The sequence below is a fragment of the Melanerpes formicivorus genome, unplaced genomic scaffold, assembly GCF_026170545.1.
Source record: "Melanerpes formicivorus ecotype bairdi unplaced genomic scaffold, bMelFor1.0.p_v2 SCAF_72, whole genome shotgun sequence".
NCBI classification, from domain to species: domain Eukaryota; kingdom Metazoa; phylum Chordata; class Aves; order Piciformes; family Picidae; genus Melanerpes; species Melanerpes formicivorus.
The window spans coordinates 885751-906433 of record NW_027142424.1 but is presented as its reverse complement, the minus strand read 5'-3'; the positions used below and the strand labels follow the sequence as shown (position 1 = coordinate 906433).

The 20683-nt window shown below is 54.3% G+C and overlaps 1 protein-coding gene across 3 annotated transcripts in view; it reads left to right on the top strand.

Annotated features, from left to right (window-relative positions):
* Nucleotides 1-17297, top strand: part of UBE3B (ubiquitin protein ligase E3B) — a 36097-nt gene extending 18800 nt beyond the window's left edge. For all 3 annotated transcript variants that reach the window (XM_068163317.1, XM_068163315.1, XM_068163316.1), the window contains exons 15-28: nucleotides 426-597; nucleotides 1378-1496; nucleotides 2993-3107; nucleotides 3495-3594; nucleotides 4076-4195; nucleotides 5066-5242; nucleotides 5340-5450; nucleotides 6269-6406; nucleotides 6705-6770; nucleotides 9381-9439; nucleotides 11103-11285; nucleotides 12144-12255; nucleotides 12586-12678; nucleotides 13676-17297. In XM_068163317.1, coding sequence (XP_068019418.1) covers nucleotides 426-597; nucleotides 1378-1496; nucleotides 2993-3107; nucleotides 3495-3594; nucleotides 4076-4195; nucleotides 5066-5242; nucleotides 5340-5450; nucleotides 6269-6406; nucleotides 6705-6770; nucleotides 9381-9439; nucleotides 11103-11285; nucleotides 12144-12255; nucleotides 12586-12678; nucleotides 13676-13867 — 1757 coding nt within the window. In that variant the 3' untranslated portion in view covers nucleotides 13868-17297. The remainder of the gene's footprint in view (nucleotides 1-425; nucleotides 598-1377; nucleotides 1497-2992; nucleotides 3108-3494; nucleotides 3595-4075; nucleotides 4196-5065; nucleotides 5243-5339; nucleotides 5451-6268; nucleotides 6407-6704; nucleotides 6771-9380; nucleotides 9440-11102; nucleotides 11286-12143; nucleotides 12256-12585; nucleotides 12679-13675) is intronic.
* The last annotated feature ends 3386 nt before the right edge of the window (nucleotides 17298-20683 follow it).

Below are 20683 nucleotides of genomic sequence, written 5' to 3'. Positions count from 1 at the left end.
TCTTTCTAAGTCTGAATCTCCCTCTTCTGGTTTCAAACCATCACCCCCTGTCCTGTCACACCAGGCCCTGCTCAAAAGTCTCTCCCCAGCTTTCTGCTTGGCTTCTTTCAGCACTGAAAGGCCACCAGAAGGTCTCCCTGGAGCCTTCTCTTTTCCAGGCTGGACAACCCCAACTCTCAGCCTGGCCTCACTGCAGAGGTATTCCAGCCCATGTTGAAAGTTTTCTGCTTTCCTGGTGATTGTACACCTCCTGTTGAGGCAAAGAGGCTGGGGAGCCAAATGTGTTGCTTCTGTTGCCTTCAAGTGCAGTGTTGCTTTGCAGAAGGCTCTTCCACCTCCAAGTCAACATTCGTCTCTTGGTGCCCATGTGAAGCAGTGGGCAGGAGAAGCTTTACTGAGTGTGCTTTGTCTTTTCCCATTGCTAGGCCTCACTTACCTGGATGACCTGCTGCCCAAATTATGGGCTTTCATCTGTGAGCTGGGACCACAGGGTGGGTTAAAACTCTTCTTGGAGTGCCTGAATAATGACACAGAGGAATCCAAGAGGCTGTTGGCCATGCTGATGCTCTTCTGCGACTGCTCCCGCCACCTGATCACGTAGGTAGTGAGCAGAGGGGGCTCTCTGGGGTTGTAACATGAAGCTGGAGGATAACTTAAGTTTCAAGAGGAGTAGCTGAGGTGTTGCTGCCTTTGCATAAGGTTAACTAGGGAGGGGATAGCAGCAGGTGTTTGAGTCCTGAGAAAGAAAGGATTTCAAAAGGACTTTGCCCCTCAGCCAGGTGTTGAGTTGGGGAAAAAATCTTACAGCACCAGACAGCATCAGAGAAAAAAAATCATACAGCAACAGACCAGAGAGGAGAGAGACAGATTTCTGCTGCTGCTTATGGACAGTTTTGGCAGTCCAAAGCAAAGAATCAGATGAGATAAGAGCAGCTTTGAGGAAAAACTGTGATAATGCTGCATGAGAGCTCCCCAGCTGACATGCTGCTTGTGCAACCCCTTTGCTGTCTCACTTGACACAAAGGACGGGAGAGGGGGTGGCAAACCTGCCCTTGCTGGCCAGAAGAGACAGTGTCCTTAGCTGGAATGATGACAAAGTTGTATTTTTACCCTGAGGTGAGTGTGTAGGGTCCTCTTTTTGACCTGTGAAGTAGTGGCTTGGCTCGTGTGGCAGAGCTTCCCTGCTGCCTTCAGCTGGGATCAGATATCGATCAGAGCCAATCACTGCGCCTTAGCTGTTTATGGCTTGAGAGACTCATGGGTGTCAGTTGTCATAGAAATAAGAGCTGCTGCTGGGAAAGGATAATGTGCCTTGATGAAAATTTCAAAAGGGAATTAAATTCACCCCAGGGCATTTGCATTTGTTTTCCCTGATAGGATTCTTGATGACATCGAGGTCTATGAAGAGCAGATCTCATTCAAGCTGGAGGAGCTCGTCACCATCTCCTCTTTCCTGAATTCCTTTGTGTTTAAGATGATCTGGGATGGAATTGTTGGTAAGTGCTTTCAGGAGCTTCTGGTTGATGGCACAAATGGCATTAATTTGGCAGGTTGAGGCTTCTGCTAATTGCAGGATCACAGAAACATTCCTCAGGATCCCCAAGTCCAACCCAGGGCCCTATTCTACAAGGTCCACCCCTGCACCATAGAATCAATAAGGTTGGAAAAGACCTCAGAGATCATCAAGTCCAACCTGTCACCCAACACCTCATGACTGACTAAACCACGGCTTCAAGTGCCACATCCAATCCCCTCTTGAACACCTCCAGGGTTGGGGACTCCACCACCTCCCTGGGCAGCACATCCCAATGGCCAATTACTCTTTCTGGGAAGAACTTTCTCCTCATCTCCAGCCTAAACTTCCCCTGGCACAGCTTGAGGCTGTGTCCTGTTGTTCTGGTGCTGCTTGCCTGGGAGAAGAGACCAACCCCCACCTGGCTACAACCTCCCTTCAGGGAGTTGGAGAGAGCAATAAGGTCTCCCCTGAATTTGGCAATTTGAAGCTTCTGCTAATTACAGGATCACAGAAGCATTCCTCAGGATCCCCAAGTCCAACCCAGAGCCCTATTCTACAAGGTTCACCCCTGCACCACATCCAAACCACCTTTAAACACATCCAGGGTTGGGGACTCCACCACCTCCCTGGGCAGCACATTCCAAAGCTTACTTTACAAGCACACAAACCAACCCCACCTCTTCTTTCCCCCCTCTACTGCATTGTGTGACACGAAAATACCTCCCACTCTTCTGGTGTCCAGCTGCCACTGCTCTGCTTGGCACCAAACCTGGTGCAGTTTCCTGTTTCCACTAAGAGTTTGTGTGACAGACATGATGGGCATGTTGGGTTTTGCCAGAGTTTAGTGGGAGTGAGCCATGTGTTGGACCAGACTGTAATGCAGTGCTCTGACATAGCTGAGCAAGCTTCTAGGGTCTCTGAGGATGCCTGGCGTTGACCTACGTGCTGGTGTGATTTGGGTACAGCTCAGTTCTGGTATTGAGATGAGATCATTTCATTTCTATGGTGATGGCTCAGCTGGAACTGGCTGAGAGGGCTTGGGATGTGGCTAAGGGTTTTGTCACATTGATCAAAGAGCCATAGAAACATTGAGGTTGGAAGAGACCATCAAGTCCAACTGCTAACCCAGCACTGTCAGGTCACCACGGCCCTCAGCACCACATCTCCACAGCTCTGAAACCCCTCTCAGGGACAGGGACTCCAGCACTGCCCTGGGCAGCCTGGGCCAGGCCTTGACAACCCTTTTGCAGACGGAATTGTTCCTCATGTCCAACCTAAACCTCCCCTGGGGAAACCTGAGGCTGTTTCCTCTTACCCTGAAGAAGCGGAAACAAAATCTCTTCCCTCTGAAGGCACCGGAGGATAGGAGAAGTACACCTGCCCTGCTAGCATAAGGGTAGATCATCAACCATGTTGCTCTTGGACACTCCTGTTTCCTGGGGTGCTTGGACATTGCTGCTTTGTTCCTTCTGTTAGAGAATGCCAGAGGGGAGACCCTGGAGCTGTTTCATTCTGTCCATGGCTGGCTCATGGTCTTGTACGAGCGGGACTGTCGCCGGCGTTTCGCTCCGGAGGATCACTGGTTACGCAAGTGAGTGTCCCTCTGCTGCTGTGGCCTTGGCCCAGTGCCCCTCTGAGCAGCTGCTTTGAGGGTCCTGACTTTGAATGGAGTGCTCCTTGTTCTGCCTGTGAGGTGGAGGTCAGAGCTTCTGCCTGTGTCTGCATGTGAGGACCCACCCCCCTCCTATTGTGCTTCTCTTCTGTGGTGTAAAGATGGGCTGCGCTTCATGGAGGGGGATGCTTTGGAAAGTGGCTCAGCACCTAGCAGCTTGAGTGGCTCTGGCCCTCTTAGATGTGCATGTGAGCACTTAAGTCAGCCCTGAAAACACTCCAGGTTCCCTCTCTCTCCTACCCCCAGCTATTTACCACACCTGGGTGTTTCTCAGGGCTCTCTGAATCTCTGCCTTTCTTTGTAAAGGGACCTCAAACCCAGTGTGCTCTTCCAGGAGCTGGACAAGGACAAGAAGAGAGCCCAGCTGCTGCTGCAGTACATCCCACATGTCATTCCCCACAAGAATGTGAGTGGGACAGGGGCAGAGGATGGAGGCTGAAAAGCCTGGGTGGCCTGGGATGGAAGGGACTTGTGACTTGGAGCTAGTGATTGAAATGCTAGTTGAACAAAAGTCTTTCTCCTTTCCCCCTCTATTTCCCCAATATATGTCCTCTAAATGGTCTTGATTTCTGTCATTGGGAGAGAGCTGTAGCACTGCATGGGGTTCTTGTGGCTAAAGTGCAGCACCTGGCACTTGGACTTGTTAAATGCCATCCTGTTGGACTCTACCCATCTGTCCAGCCTGTCCAGGTCCCTCTGCAGAGCTCTCCTACCCTCTAACAGCTCAACTCCTGCCCCCAGCTTGGTGTCATCTGCAAACTTCCTGATGCTGGACTCAATCCCCTCGGCCAGATCATCAATAAAGATATTGGATAGGATTGGGTCCTGCAGCCCTGGGGGAGAAGGATGCCTGTGGGTCAAGACTTAAGATTTGTTTTGTCTTGAAGAGGGTGCTGCTGTTCCGGAACATGGTCACCAAGGAGAAGGAGAAGCTGGGGCTGGTTGAGACCAGCTCCGCGTCGCCTCACGTCACGCACATCACCATCCGCCGCTCCCGCATGCTGGAGGTGGGTGACCTGGCTTCCAGAAGCCACCCAGCAAGCCACTAACTTGACAAGGGTATGGGCTGTGAAGGGGGTTTTTAACCTTCTCTGGGGGTTCTGAGGACACAGCACAGTTTCTGTCTGCTTCTGTATGGTGTGAGGCTGCAGGCAAGTGTCAGGTCTCAGTTCCCTTCAGATTGCTCCAGACCTGGAGGCTTGGCTAGGAGAAACTGCTGCTCTTCTGGGGGACACCATTCAGTGACAGATGCAGATTGGTTGACTAGAATAAGGATAGGATAGGAATAGAATTGGATAGGATAAGAATAGAATTGGCTAGGTTGGAAAAGACCTCAGAGATCATCAAGTCCAACCTATCACCCAACACCATCTAATCAACTAAACCATGGCACCAAGCATCCTATCAAGTCTCTTCCTAAACACTTCCAGTGCTGGTGACTCCACCACCTCCCTGGGCAGCACATTCCCATGGCCAATCTCTCTTTCTGGGAAGAACTTCTTCCTAGCATCCAGCCTAAACCTCCCCTGGCACAGCCTGAGACTCTGTCCTCTTGTTCTGATGCTGGCTGCCCGTGCCTATAGACATTCAAGATCAAACTTGGTGGGGCCCTGAGCAACCTGATCTAAGATGGAGGTTTCCCTGCTCACTAGAGGGGAGTTGGACAAGATGACCTTTGTGGGTCCCTGCAACCTGAGCTAAGTTAGAGGTTTCCCTGCTCACTGGAGGGGAGTTGGGCAAGGTGAACTTCAAGGGTGGCTTCCAACCCTTCTGTGATCTCTGTAGTGTGCTTCTGTCCTGTGTGTGCTGCCTGCCTGTGTGGGTGTTTGACTTGTCTCCTTGTGCCATTGTCCTCTGGATCTGCTGGGTCTGTGTAGGATGGATACGAGCAGCTCCGGCAGCTTTCCCAGAACGCCATGAAGGGAGTGATCAGAGTCAAGTTTGTGAATGATCTGGGGGTTGATGAGGCTGGGATCGATCAGGATGGTGTCTTCAAAGAGTTTCTGGAAGAGATAATCAAGAAGGTGTTTGATCCTGCACTCAACCTGTTCAAGGTATGACCCAGGGGCTGCAGCTGCTGGCTGTGATGAGCCACTGCAAACAGCCCCAAACTGGTCTCATCACTTGGCTCTGACCTCTGTTTGTGTGCAGACAACCAGTGGTGATGAGAGGCTGTATCCATCCCCAACGTCCTACATTCATGAGAACTACCTGCAGCTCTTTGAGTTTGTGGGGAAGATGCTTGGCAAGGCTGTGTATGAGGTGAGCCAAAAGCATACCCTAGTAAGATGTGGTCACTGCTGGTTACAGCAGGGTCCAGATGTGGCTCTGTGGTGGTACCTTTGAGAGCATCTGTCAAAAGCTTGGGGAGGTGTAACTGAAGAGGTGAGTTGGAAAAGGTGACTTGGATGCAGAGAGGTTGGTTGAGATCCCTGGCAAGACAGCTCTCCCTGGAGATATTCAAGGTCAAACTTGATGGGGCAACCTGAGCTAGTTGGAGATGTCCCTGCTCACTAGAGGGGAGTTAGAGAAGATGACCTTGGAGAGTCCCTTCCACTCCAATGCATTTTGTGGTAGTGGAGCAGCCTGGCACATCCTGAGGCCTGTATTCAGTAATCATCCCAGAAGCCAAGCATGGTGGGGTTGGAAGGGACCTCTGGAGATCATCCAGTCCAACCCCACCCTGCTCAAGCAGGGGCACCCACAGCAGCTTGCCCAGGAGCACAATGCCCAGGTAGGTTTGGAATCTCTCCAGAGCAGGAGACTCCACAACCTCTCTGGGCAGCCTGCTCCAGGACTCCAGCACCCTTACAGCAAAGAAGTTTTTCCTTCTCTCAGGTGGAAGGTAAAACCTGGGACATGCCTTGATTACTCTTGGTGCTGGGGACCCTAGCTGAAGCAATCTGTTCCTTTGGTGTCACACAATCCATTTGGTGATGCCTCAGTTAAAAGAGGGGAGGATGTGGTTTTAGCTGATTTCAATGTCATGCATCTGTTCCACAAGCCATGAGCTGCCTGCAGGCCTTACAGGTAAGCAAAGCTCTGTGTGGTAGAAGTCATTTGTGCATTCTTGTCTGCAGGGCATAGTTGTGGATGTACCATTTGCCTCCTTCTTCTTGAGTCAGCTCCTTGGGCACCACCACAGTGTCTTCTACAGCTCTGTGGATGAACTTCCCTCCTTGGACTCTGAGTTCTATAAAAATCTCACTTCAATTAAGGTTTGAGCTTTATTTTCCCTGCTCAGCTCCCCTTCTCCCTGGCTGCTGCTAGGAAACCCTGGGTCTGCAAATGCCTTTGGGGGCCTGAGCCTCTCTCAAACACCCTGCGAGTAACCAGTGGTACTGGGGCAGGTGGGTGGGCAGCTGGTCCTGTGTTTTCACTGGGGCAAGCAGAGAGGAGAAAGGAGTCTGAGGGTGGCAACCTGGAACTGGCAATCAGGAAATCCCAAGTTTTAGCCTCAGTTCTTAGAGCAGCTGCTGTTCCTGCTCAGCACTCACCTTCTTTGCCTTTCTGCAGCGTTATGATGGTGATATCAGTGACCTGGGCTTAACTCTGTCCTATGATGAAGATGTGATGGGTCAGGTAGGTGTTTTGTTCAGTGACTCTGGTGGATCTTATTCCTGCTTTGTTCCAAACATCCTCCCTCTGCTTGGTGGTGGACAAGCAGAGTTTTGGGGCTTGGTAACCACAGCCCACAGGCCCTTTTTGGGCTGGCAAGATCCTGGCTGCGCTGCACAGGAGCATCTCCCTCATTCCTCTGGCTGATGCTACTAGGAGGAGCCCTTGAAGCACTGAGGGGGATCCTGAGGTTTGTTGCCTGCTGCTGTGGGAAAGTTCCTGGTGCCAGAAGTGGCAGATTGTGAATACAAGCAGTTGGCAGCAGAACAAAGTTTGGCTCTTGAGCAGAAGCGTCCTGACTTTTACTAGTGTCCTCAGAGCCCAGAAGTGCACCTGGAATCTGACTTGCCAGCAGAAGACAGCTCTGGTTCTCTGCTGAGCATCCTAAGAGCTGGTTCTGAGCATCTACATTCAGGCAGGCTGTCCAAGCTCTGAGTGCTTTTTGTTCTGGTCCTCCTGGTTCTGGATATTGTCAGGTGGATGCTCTGCAGGGCTCATCTGAACAGCAAGCCTGAGGGATCTGAGCAGTCAATGACCTTGTGTTTGATTGTGGTTAGGGCTCTACTCTCCTCTCAAAAGCTGGTCCCCATTGCTGAAAGGCTGGCTCAGCCTCCCAGGCTCTGTGGGCTCAGCCTCCCAGGCTCTGTGGGCTCAGCCTCCCAGCTTCTGTGGGCTCAGCCTCTCGGGCTCCCTGGGCTCAGCCTCCCAGCTTCTGTGGGCTCAGCCTCCCAGCTTCTGTGGGCTCAGCCTCTCGGGCTCCCTGGGCTCAGCCTCCCAGCTTCTGTGGGCTCAGCCTCCCAGCTTCTGTGGGCTCAGCCTCCCAGCTTCTGTGGGCTCAGCCTCCCAGGCTCTCTGGGCTCAGCCTCACAGCTGCTCTGGGCTCAGCTGTAGGATTCTGCAGCTTCATTCAGTGTTTCCCTGCAGGCAGAGAGCAGCTTTCTCCACACCCCCACAAAAAACCACCAAACCAAGAAAGGTTGCCCTCTGACCCTTATTGTTCCTCCTGCCAGGCTTTTTTTCTCTTGGGTTTGGGGGTTTCTTTTTGGCCTTTCTAGCTGACAAGACATTGGTTTGCACTTTCCCTGCACACCTGGGTTTGCCCCTCTTTTAAAAAGAAGAATCTGTGTGACTCAGGGAGGAATTCCTTTGCTTTACATCTTCCTGTCAGAGAAACTTGGGAGTGTGTACAGGAGGTCTCTTGGCCTTGAGGAGAAAAAGGTGGTTTGTCAATCCCTTCTGAAGGCTTCAAGGTGCTTTGGTTGCTCTGGAGCCCTGGGTTCTGTGCTGCTGTGTGTGCATAGCTGGCAAATGTGGATAGATAAGATAACAATGCCTTCCCTGGCTGTGTGCTGCTGCAAGTCTGTGGGGAGCCCTCAGCCAGCTCAGGCACTGTTAACAGTGTAAATTCAGTGGCACAGAGCTCAGAGACCTCTAAGTCCTGGAGTGTTTATCTGGGGCAGCTTGTCCTTGAGAGCTCTGTGCTGTGGTTTCTTACTCCTCAGCTGGCCTGTCTTGCCTTCTCTGGCAGCAACAGCAGTGGAAATGCACCTGCAAAGCTGTGAGGGGGACTGGGAAGGCAGCTCAGTGCTTCTGCAGCCCTGCTCTGCACCAGGGAGAGGTGGTGTCCACTGCATGGTGGGCTGGACACCTTGTTGCTGCCTCAGGATTGCTGAGAATTCAGCTTTCAGGCTGAATAAAGGAGGTAGGGAATGGCATATGAGAGCCCAGCAGGAAGGTGTTAAAGGTTGCAGCACTCTAAACATCAGAATAACCCAGGACACTCCTGTGTGCCTTGTGCTTTGGCCACACTGAAGCAGCCAGGTGAGGTAACCCCTTTGGTTCCCCTGTGTTAGGGAGCTGAGCTCCTTCCCTCTGCTGGGCTCACTCCCTTCTGCCCTTGGAAGTCACCTGGAACTGGAGCAACTGAGGGCATTTAATGTGTGAATGATGACTTTCTGCTTCTTGGGGCAAAGAGGAGGCAAGGCTCTGGCTGTAGCAAGCACCCAGAAGATCCCTGTTGCTGTCTCTGGGCAGTGCTGTCAGCTGAGGCAGGACAGGGAGGTGACACTTCCCAGCTGTCCAAGCTTTCTGCTTCCTGCCTTGAGTGCCCAGCAAACTCCAGGGAGCTCTGTCACTCTGGTGGCCTCAGATGAGACCTGTGGAGCAGACAGCTTTGGACTGGGCTGTTAGGCTGAGCTATGCCAAGGCTCTGAGCTCCCTCAGCCTCTGGATTGTGGGGATGGTGACAGTCCCCCAGGGCTCTCTGAATTGATTTGTGCATGCTTCAGCGGTGATGGATCGGCCTGGAGGAGGCTTCCTCCGAGAAGGGCTGGCTCCACTGGTGGGAAGAGGCAGAGATCCCTGCTGTTCAATTACTGTGCTAAGAGTTAAGTGAAAAGCTGGTTCAAGGCAGAGGCAGGATTATTACTTAAAACTTGAAATCCCACTGTTTTACTGGGGGGGGGGAGGGAGGAAGGGGGAGAGTTTTGTGGGGAGGTGAGAGCTTAGCATGGCATCTCTCCATCCAGCGTGCTTCCAGGCAGTAATTAACAATACAATCATTTCTTCCCTCAGCTGGTTTGCCATGAGCTTGTTCCTGGAGGGAAGACCATTCCTGTGACCAATGAAAATAAGTAAGTAACAGCAATCAGAGTTTTCCTTTCTCCTAAGGTCACCGCTGCCACAAAAAAACCTTCATTGGGGCTGCTTGGGCTTGCATCTGGAATGAATTGAGATGGATTGGAGGAGAAGGGGCACATAAACAGCTTAATAGAATTTCCTGGTTGCAGTTCATTGGCAGAAACGGCCCTGCAATTGGATTTGCAGAACAGAAATTGACCATTTGCTGCTTTGGAACAGCTCTGCCGAGGTCAAAGGCGCAGAGCTCCCCCCCGCCGCCCCCCGCCGGCTCCATGCGAGGCTCTCGCAGGATTTAATGATGGTGATGGATACAGACAGAGGGATTCAAAGCAATTCGGGCACAGAGTGGTGAACACAGAGGGCACAGCTGCTCAAAGACACCTTGGAGCAGGCAGATCCTCTCGGAGTGATAGCATGTGGCAGTGGTAGAAAGCCCGCTGCTCTTCGGGAGAGGCAGCAGCCAATTCAAACGCAGTCGACAGCCTTACTGGGGACACAGGAAATCAGAGGAGACACCAAGCCCTGCAGCTATTTGCACAGATAACTGCCTCTTAGATAGTTATCTTAAATGTCAACTCCCCAGCCTGAAAACCAACCCCACTGTTGTTTTTTTTCTCTGTTGTTCCCTTCACTTCCTTCTTCTTCCTTTTTTTTCCCCCCTTCACTGATGGTAAATGCAGGCTAAAATGCCTGTTCAGCAGCTGTGTGTGTTTGAGCTGGTAATCTGGGGGCTGTTCTCTGTGCCAGGTTCTGCACATTGGCCACAACAACCCCAGGCAGTGCTACAGGCTGGGGGCAGAGTGCCTGAGAGCAGCCAGGCAGAAAGGGACCTGGGGGTACTGGTTGATAGTAGGCTGAACATGAGCCTGCAGTGTGCCCAGGCAGCCAAGAGGGCCAATGGCATCCTGGCCTGGATCAGGAACAGTGTGGCCAGCAGGAGCAGGGAGGTCATTCTGCCCTGTGCTCAGCACTGGTTAGGCCACACCTTGAGTCCTGTGTCCAGTTCTGGGCTCCTCAGTTTAGGAAGGATGTTGAGTTGCTGGAAGGTGTCCAGAGAAGGGCAACAAAGCTGGGGAGGGGTCTGGAGCACAGCCCTGTGAGGAGAGGCTGAGGGAGCTGGGGTTGCTTAGCCTGGAGAGGAGGAGACTCAGGGGAGACCTTCTTGCTGTCTACAACTCCCTGAAGGGAGGCTGTAGCCAGGTGGGGGTTGGTCTCTTCTCCCAGGCAGCCAGTACAGAACAAGAGGACACAGTCTCAAGCTGTGCCAGGGGAGGTTTAGGCTGGAGGTTAGGAAGAAGTTCTACACAGAGAGAGTGATTGCCCTTTGGAATGTGCTGCCTGGGGAGGTGGTGGAGTCACCATCCCTGGAGGTGTTCAGGAGGAGACTTGATGGGGTCCTTGGTGCCATGGTTTAGTTGATCAGGTGGTGTTGGGTGATAGGTTGGACTCGATGATCTCAAAGCTCTTTTCCAACCTATTCTATTCTATTCTATTCTACTTATCACTCCAGGTGATAAGTTGGACTCGATGATCTCTGAGGTCTTTTCCAGCCTGGCTAATTCTATTCTGGGCTGCAGATGCAGGTCAGCAGCCACGTGAAATGCGTGCCCCTGGGTGCTGTGGCTTCTTCACTGCCACCTTCCCTGTCCCCACCAGGATCAGCTACATCCACCTGATGGCTCACTTCCGGATGCACACCCAGATCAAGAGTCAGACAGCAGCACTCATCAGCGGGTTCAGGTCCATCATTAAGCCTGAGTGGATTCGGATGTTCTCGGCGCCGGAGCTGCAGCGCCTGATCTCCGGTGACAACGCTGAGATCGACCTTGAGGACTTGAAGTGAGTGAGCAGCTTGGGCTGCTGGCCTGTGCTTTGCTACAGAGCTCTTTGGAGGCGTTGCAGGAGACTGGGTCTTTCACAGCTCTCTGCTCTTCACTGAAGTTCCTGGAGCAGACGGACACAAATGGAGCTGGGGAACGTGTTCCTTAAAGCTGCTTTGGGGCAGGGTGCTAATGAAGGCTCAAGGAGGACAGGGACTTGCTGGAGAGAGTCCAACAAAAGGCTGCCAAGGTGCTGAGGGGACTGGAACATCTCTGTGATGAGGGAAGGCTGAGAGAATTGGGGTTTCTTAGTCTGGAAACAGCAGTCTGAGGTGAGGGGGATCTGATCAATGCTGATCAATACTTCAAGGGTGCTTGCCAGGAGGATGGCACCAGGCTTTTTTCAGTGGTGCCCAGTGACAGGACAAGGGGTGGTGGGCTCAAGCTGGAACATTAGAAGCTCCTTTTAAATGGGAGGAGGAACTTCTTGAATGTAAGGGTGCTGCAGCCCTGGAGCAGGCTGCTCAGAGAAGTGGTGGAGTCTCCATCTCTGGAGAGCTTCCAAACCCACCTGAACACATTTCTGTGTGACCTTTTATAGGTGACCCTGCCTTAGCATGGGGGTTGGACTTGATGACCTCCAGAGGTCCCTTCCAACCCCTCCTGTTCTGTGAATGGGAAGGGTCCCTTCACCCACTGGTTCCTGAGAGCAGAGGACCATTTCTCTCTGCTGCTCCCTCTGATCGAGGGCCCAGTAAGCATTGGTGGGGGCTCTGTACTGGCAGTTTCCCCTGCCTCAGGGCAGGTTTGGATCCTCCCAGCACTTGCCAGCTGTGTCCCTGGTGTCACAAGCCTGTCACAAGCTTTCTGTCCCCAGAAAACACACGGTGTACTACGGGGGCTTCCATGGGAGTCACCGGGTCATCATCTGGCTGTGGGACATCCTGGCCAACGACTTCAGCCCCGAGGAGCGAGCCATGTTTCTCAAGGTAAAGGCTCTCAGCCCTGCCCAACCTGGGCTCTGGGAGGGTTGGGGCCAGTGCCCTTCTCCTCCACTGAGCTGGCTGCTAATAGAAGAATGCTTTGACACCTTAAAATCTGCAGCCCTGGGAGAGCAGAACCACTCTCGTGCGCCCACGAAGCCTGGCAGCGCTCAGAGGCTGGAGCAGAGCTGCGTGCTGAAGCTCAGCGCTGTTGTACCGGGGGGGTGCTCAGCTGCCACTCCAAGCAGCTGTCTGCTGTGACTGTGTTAGCCACATGTCTGTTACAGCCAGGCTGCTCTCACTGCTGCCATCTTTCACCATCCATCACTTTTACAGTTTGTTACCAGCTGCTCCAGGCCTCCGCTTTTGGGCTTTGCCTACCTCAAGCCTCCTTTCTCCATCCGCTGCGTGGAAGTCTCTGATGATCAGGTAGGCATCCTGCTTGCTCCTGTCTCCTGCATTCCCTGCCAGGCTTCTGGCACCCTCCTTCCCTGCCAGGCTTTCTCACCTCTGCCTGACCAGGAAACCCTTAAGCCACAAAGATTTATGCTGTACAGGGCAAGGTGAAGACAACCTTACCCTAACAGGGTGCACGTGGCTGCAGCCACCTTCTCCCACGCAGCAGCACCTGGGCTCTTGCTGCCTGTCTCCAGGGTTGTGTTTTCTCCTTGACACCTCTGATCCTGTCCCCCTGGGCCCCCTGTGTGACAGGACCTTGGTGTGCAGTGGCAGTTGTGGGTACAAGAGAAGCTCCTTTCTAGCTGTTGTGGAGAACAGGGCTTTGAGGTTTGACTCTCCCTGTTCCTAGCAGATGGGGTTTGTGTTGGCATCTCTGCCCTGTGTATGGGCACCGTGCTTGGAAGGAGTACAGCAGAAAGGGCAGAGGAGCCAACAGGTCAAGGAAGGATTCTGCCCCTCTGCTCTGCTGAGACCCCACCTGCAGTGCTGGGTCAGCTCTGGAGTCGCAGGAGGGACATGGACCTGTTGGGAGTGGGGCCAGAGGAGGCCACAGCAATGATGGGAGGCTGGAAGCCCTCTGCTGGGAGGCCAGGCTGAGGGAGTTGGCATTGTTCAGCCCAGGGAAGAGAAGGCTCCAGGGACACCTTCTGGTGTCTTGTCAGGACTTAGAAGAAAGCTGGGGACAGAGTTTAGAGCAGGGCCTGCTGTGACAGGGCAAGGGGGTGATGGTTTGAAACTGGAAGAGGGAGATTGAGCCTGGAGAGAAGGAAGAAATGTTTGACGCTGAGGGCGGCGAGAGCCTGGCCCAGGCCGCCCGGAGCGGCGGCTGATGTCCCTTCCCTGGCACCACTGCAGGTCAGGCTGTTTGTGGGTGTGACTGCAGACGTCCCTGCTGAGTGCAGGGCTGGGTGAGCTTCCCTTCCCAGGCAGGGCAGGCTGTGATGCTGTGCTGTCTGCCCTGCTGCAGGACACGGGGGACACGCTGGGCAGCGTGCTGCGGGGCTTCTTCACCATCCGCAAGAAGGAGCCGGGCGGGCGCCTCCCCACCTCCTCCACCTGCTTCAACCTCCTGAAGCTTCCCAACTACAGCAAGAAGAGCATCCTGCGGGAGAAGCTGCGCTATGCCATCAGCATGAACACTGGCTTCGAGCTCTCCTAGCTGCCCTGGCCCTGCTCTCGCTGCCGGGGAGCTCCCAGAGCTGCTGACTGCTGCCGGAGGTGGAGGCCTTGGCGCGCACCGGGGCGGATCGGCTCCGCCGGAGCCGGCTGCTCGCTCGAGGGCTGGAAGGAAAAGCTGCAGCTGATGCTAGAGGTTTACAGGGAAGAGCTTCTAGGCTGTAAGACAGGGCTGGCTCTTCTTTGGGCATCGCTCCAGCGTGGAGGAGGCGATGGGAGCCACCCCGTGACACTGCGCTCCACGCCCACGTCAATCGTCTTCAAAAGCAAAGCCCCGGGGGAGCATCGAAGGGACACTGGAAGTGCCAGTCAGATTAGTGACCAGAATACTTCCCAGCAGGCTGGGCAGCTGCTGCTGGGGGAGTCTCTTTCTTTTCCCTTTCCCAGGAGATGATCCAGTTCCTTACTGGGTGGAAGTCAAGTCTGTGGGAAGCTTCACCAAGGCAGACACATGAGAGAGCTCCACAAGGAGAAGCTGTGGTGTTGGAGGTGCCCCAACTGGGCACAGTTTACTCAGGACAGGTACTGTTTTGGTGAGGGGGGGTCTGCCCCTTGCCTTTGCTCTTTTGTTCATCTCAGAGAAGCAACCACTTGCCCAGGGTCAAGAAGCAGCAGGTTGAAGGCAGGTAGGTGGACCCTGACCACTCTCAGGAAGGTTTTGGAGTGCTGTAGGTTAAGAGCTGAAGAAGGAGTTTGTGGGGGGAGGGAGGGAGGGGGCAGCATGCTGAGCCAGCTGTGTGTGCCAAGCCTGTGCTGTGGACAGAAGGGATTGCTCTCTGCTTTTGCTCAAGAGCACAAAAAAAGTGTCTGATTTGTGTTTAGTCCTGCAGAGGACAGGAGCTGGCAGGCAGCTTGGGCAGCCCTGGTTGCCCAGCACAGTGCTCAAGTGGGGCAGGTTCCCCTCCCACCCCCCCTCCCCCGTGGCAATCTGGAAGGGGAATGTGTGGAGCTGCTGAGAGCCCCCTGGAAAACCTCTGCTGGCAAAATTCCTCTTGGACAGAAGTTTCCCTTGGTCTGCAGGCCCTGTTGTGAGGGAGATGTGCTGTCTGGAAGCAGAACTTGGCCCCTGCCTGGCAGCCGTGTTTGCTTTGTTGCCAAACTGTTTGTTTCGGTCTCTTTTCTCTCTCTCTCTCTGGCCTGATTCTGACCAATTGTTGTTTGCCTGCAGCAGCTTTTTCAGGTGGCTCCCAAAGGCAGGATGTGAGTGGTGTGTGTATGTGTGTGTGAGGGGAAGGTGTGGAGCCTTCCTGCCCTTTCTAACCAAGTCCAGAAGCTAATGGGTGAAGCATCTCTGCAGCTTCCCAAGCTTTGGTCCCTTGTGCTGCTGCAAGTCCTGCTTCAGCCCAGGCCAGGGGAAGAGGAGGGAGAGCTGTCTGCTGGGCTGCCCCGGGGGGGATCTGGCACAAAGGAAAGCCATTAACCTTCTGAGCAGAGAATAAAAGCATAGAATTGTTTTGGTTGGAAGAGACCTTTCAGATCATTGAGTCCAACCCTTAACCCAGCACTGCCAGGGCACCACTCATCCATGGCCCTCAGCACCACAGCTCCATAGCCTTGAAACTCCACTACTGCCCTGGGCAGCCTGGGCCAGGCCTTGACAGCCCTCAAGGGGAACAAATTGTTCCTCATGTCCAACCCAAATCTCCCCTGGGGGAACTCAAGGCCATTTCCTCTTTTCCTATCACTTGTTCCTTGGGAGGAGAGACCAACTCCCACCTGGCTCCAGCCTCCCTTCAGGGAGTTGTAGAGAGCAATGAGGTCTCCCCTCAGCCTCCTTTCCTCCAGGCTGAACACCCCCAGGTCCCTCAGCTGCTCTCACCAGCCCTGTTCTCCAGACCCTCCATCAGCTTTGTTGCCCTTCTCTAGCAAACAAAACCAGTTACCTTCTCCCCTTCCCAGTTGCTGCTCACTGATAAAAGCAGCTCCACAGAGGCTGGCAGTACCTCCCCTGGACTTCTTTCCCCCTCCTTACCTTCTTGAGGCACTGGTGGCCCTCAGCCTGTGCTCTGGCCCCTCAGGCCAGCTCAGAGCTTTGCTGCACAAGCCAGCTCTCAGCAGCAGCCCCAGTGCAAGGCTGCCATCTCCTACCTCATCCCCTGGCTTGCCTCAGTCCATGTCACTGGGATTACCACCCCTGGGTGTGCTCAGCACAGCCCAGGCTCCCTGAGCTCTTCAGAAGACCCTCTTGACCACAATCTGTTGCACACTTCAAACAGCCCAGAAGATGCTTGGCCCTGATCAGTCAAGAGCATGGAGGTGGCCTTTGCTTCATCTTTCTCCCTGCCTTGCTTCAGCTGGTTTGCAGAGCAGTGACCCTTTGGGGTGGTTTTTTTAGCCCCAGTGCCTGCAAATGCAGCTGGGAAGTGCTATCAGGATCCTTTCTCTGTGTCAACTCAGCCATATTAAAGAGGAGCGATGGGAAGTGGTGGTGAAGACAGGAATTGTGCACTCAGGGGTTTCAAGATGCTGGGCAATGAGTGCAGAGAAATTAAGAGATGAGAATAAATGTCTTGATTATCTCTTTTTGGCATACAGAGAGAGAGAGAGAGGAGCTCAGCATTAACCAGAGAGCAGCTCAGCATTAACCACTTGTTGTCTGTGCAGTTGAGAGGTTTAGGTGCTGATTTCTACCAGCCCTGGTTCAAAACAGCACCCAAGTTGGGGTTGTGGTTTTGTTTTGGTCCAGAGCACAGTGATGGTTCACTGAACTCAGCTGGTGAACACAATCATCACAGAGTCCCAGAATTAACCAGGTTGGAAAAGACTTCAGAGATCACCAAGTCCAACCTCTCACCCAGCACCATCTAGTCAACTCAACCATGGCACCAAGGGCCTCATCCAGGCTCTTCCTAAACACCTCCAGGGATGGGGACTCCACCACCTCCCTGGGCAGCACATTCCAGTGGCCAATCTCTCTTGCTGGGGAGAGCTTTCTCCTCAACTCCAGCCCCAACTTCCCCTGGCACAGCTTGAGACTGTGTCCTCTTGTTCTGAATGAGACAAACTTCAATCCCTTTTTCCCCCCCTTCCTCAGGAGTAGTTTCTTAGCTAGGAAACATTGCACTCTGAGATGCTACATCCCATTTCTAGCTAGAGTGTAGACACCCTGACTGGCCAGTGAGCACCATGGCTGCCTGTGCAGCACCACCTGAGCTCTGGAGGGGCTGGTTCTGGTGTGACTGGGCTTGGTTGGAACTCAAGCAGAAGGCTGTGGGTGTGCAGCAGCCCCTGCCTGCAGTGCTGGCTTCTGCAGGGTGTCCTTGGGTGGGGCAAGGGCTGCCTTTGGCACAGGAGCTGAAGACTTGCTGCTGTGGAGACCTTGGTTCCATCCCTTGTGTCAGAGATGCAGGGGAGGGACAAATAAACCTGGTGTGAGTCAGAGGTCTGGCTGCCTCCTCTTCCTTTCCCACCTGGCTGGGTGTAGCACTCCCAGTGTCACCCAGTCCACCACCCAGGCTCACTCTCACACTGGGCCTCAGGATTTAGGTTCCTGCCCTGTGGGGTTTCTTTGTTGTGTTTCACACAGTGTAAACCCTCTGAGCACACAGCTGAGGGGAGAGCAGAGCTCTGGGGTGCTGGTACCTCAGGGGGGGATGGAAGCTGCTGGTCCCTTGGAACTGCCTTTTCCAGGCTGGTTCCTGCTGCCTGTGCCCTGGTGCCCCTGAGATGGGCTCCTTGGGGTGCTGCTGCTGGGGGTGATGGGAGTCTCTCTGAGCCCAAAGGGACCAGAGCAGAAGGATTTGGCCTTGTGTCTTGGAATATGCTTGGGAAAGTGCTGCTTGGTCCTTCAGGATCCTGTGACTTTGCTCTTTGGTACCTTCATGGGGGTTCATCTTGCTCCTTGGAGGTAGGAGGTAGTAAGCCTGGCCCAGGGTGGGCTCTGGGCTTAGCAGTGCTCTGGGCAGATCCCTGATCTACTGAGGATGGAGTCAGACTAGAAAGCCAAGCAAGCTCCTCCAGCACAGAACAGGGTAATGTGTCTCTGTGTGCTCAGTGCAGATGCCCTGTGGGGTGAGTGCTCTTCTCCAGGAACAGAAGCAGGAGGTGGGGTGGCAAACTTTGTGTCCTCACAGGCCCTGTGATGGGGTTTGGCCAGCTCTGTGAGTGCTGGCATGGCACTTGGGTGGCCAGTGAGGCCAGCTCTGGGTCTTGGCACTGAGGTGCCCCACTTAGTATTGTGGGGAGGGGGAAGAGGTGTTGGGAGTTGAGGGTTTGGGGTGCAAGGGTGAGCTTTCTACTCCAGAAGCTGCCCTGAGGCCCAGCCCCTGGAGCTAACAAGGGATTGTTAATGTTGTTATAATACAGACATCGACTTTCTCCCTTTGCCTGGCTCTGGCAGCATCCCTGTAGGGAGTGAGGAGCTGTCCTTACTCTGCTCCAGCTTCTCCCCAGGCTCAGGTTTGGTACCTCAACAGAGCAGCTCCCCCAGCTTCAGAGCTAAGGCAGAGCCCTGCTGCCCTCCCCAGGAGCTGGGTGCTGGGTGCCAGCCCCGCGGGCGCCAGGGAGAGGAGGAAGCTGGGTGGGAGGCAGGGAGAGGGCTCCCAGTCAGTGTGCAAGCGCCATTGTTTTGACACACAGGCATATGGCAGCGTCAGGAACAGCAAAAAGCAACCCCCCAGCAGCTGCTGCCAAGGCAGAGAGCTGGCAGCAGCCAGCCAGGCCTGCAGGATGCCTGCTGCGTGGGCACCGTGCTGCTGGGGCTGCCCCTGGGGCTGCTGCTGCACCTCGGGGCTGAGCAAAGGGGAGCTCTGATCCTGGCCAAGGTGCTTGGACCACACACACACAATCATAGAACCACAGAGGGCCAGGTGGGAAGGGGCTCTAAAGATCATCTGCTGCAGGTGATGGTGTAGAGAGAAGGAGCTGGCCCAGCACCCTGCAAAGCTGAGCCTTCAAGCTGACCATGGTATGGGAATCCACTGCTTCCCTTGGGAGCTGATCCCAATGCCCAGCTGACCTCATGGGGAAACATCTTCTTCTGGAGTCCAGCTGGAATCTCCCCAGCAGCAGCTTGTGCCCATTGCCCCTTGTCTTTCCCATGGGGCTCCTTGTGCAGAGGGAGTCTCCAGCCTCCTGGTAGCCACTTGTTGGAGCTGGAGGTGCTGAGTGGATTAGATTCATTTGAATGGCTTTTGCCTATATCTAGAATCATCACAGAATCACAGAAGGGTCTGAGTTGGAAGGGACCTTAAAGACCATCTAGTTCCAACCCCCCTGCCATGGGCAGGGACACCTTCTACCTTGCTCAAGGCCCCATTCAGCCTGACCTTGAACACCCCTAGGGAGGAGGCATCCACAGCCTCCCTGGGCAGCCTGCTCCAGTGTCTCACCACCCTCACTGCAAAGAATTTCTTCCTAATCTCCACTCTCAGTCTCCCCTCTTCCAACTCCAAGCCATTGCCCCTCACCCCATCACAACAAGCTCTTGCAACAAGTCCCCCTCCCTCCCCCCAGCTTTCTTGTCTGTGTGGCTCCCTCCCAACTTTTCCACACACTCCATCCCTATGCAGCCCCTCAGACTCCTCCAGCTGAAAGCAGCTCTGCCCTGGCAGTGGCAGCTGACCATTGTATGGGAATCCACTGCTTCCCTTGGGAGCTGATCCCAATGCCCAGCTGACCTCATGGGGAAACATCTTCTTCTGGAGTCCAGCTGGAATCTCCCCAGCAGCAGCTTGTGCCCATTGCCCCTTGGCTTTCCCATGGGGCTCCTTGTGCAGAGGGAGTCTCCAGCCTCCTGGTAGCCACCCTTTATGTACTGGGCCACGGGGGTAGGCTCTGCCCTAAGCCTTCTGAAGGCTGAGCAAACCCAGTTCTCAGCCTTTCCTCTCAGGGCAGGGCTGCCAGTCCTCTGATCATTCATAGAACCATACAAGAGTGGGGGTGGAAGGGACCTCTGGAGATTGAGTCCAACCCCTCTGCTCAAGCAGGGTCACCCAGGAATGTGTCCAGATGGGTCTTGAAAGTCTCCAGGGGAGACTCCACAACCTCTCTGGGCGGCCTGCTCCCAGTAACTAGTGAGAGGGTGAGAGGAAAGGGCCTGAAATTGTGCCAGGGAAGGGTTAGGTTGGAAGTCAGGAACAATGTCTTTGCTGCAAGAGTGGTCAGGGATTGGCACAGGCTGCCCAGGGAGGTGGTGGAGTCCCTGTTCCTGGAGGTGCTCAAGAAATGTGTGGCCATGGCACTTGGGGACCTGGTTTGAGGGCCCTGGTGGAGTTGGGTTGATGGCTGGACTGGATGATCTCAGAGGGCTTTCCCAGCCTTCATCATTCTGATTCTGCTGCTCCAGCTTGAGAGGAGAAGGGCAGGGCTGCTGCTCCTCACCTCCGGGGCTGTGCACCCCAAATCCTCAGCTCTTGTGCATGCAGCAGTGGGGCTGTGCCAGTGTGCCCTGTGGAGGCAGGAAGAAGCTCTTAACTTTGTCCTTCCTTCTGTGCCTCAGCAGAGCAAACCCTGCCTTGTCTGAATTTACACAGGGGGAAAGGGGGAGAGAGGAGGAAAGGGAGGGAGAGAGAAGGGGAGAGAGGAGGAAAGGGAGGGAGAGAGAAGGGGAGAGAGGAGGAAAGGGAGGGAGAGAGAAGGGGAGAGAGGAGGAAAGGGAGGGAGAGAGAAGGGGAGAGAGGAGGAAAGGGAGGGAGAGAAGGGGAGAGAGGAGGAAAGGGAGGGAGAGAGAAGAGGAGAGAGGAGGAAAGGGAGGGAGAGAGAAGGGGAGAGAGGAGGAAAGGGAGAGGGAGAGAGGAGGAAAGGGAGAGGGAGAGAGGAGGAAAGGGAGAGAGGAGGAAAGGGAGAGAGGAGGAAAGGG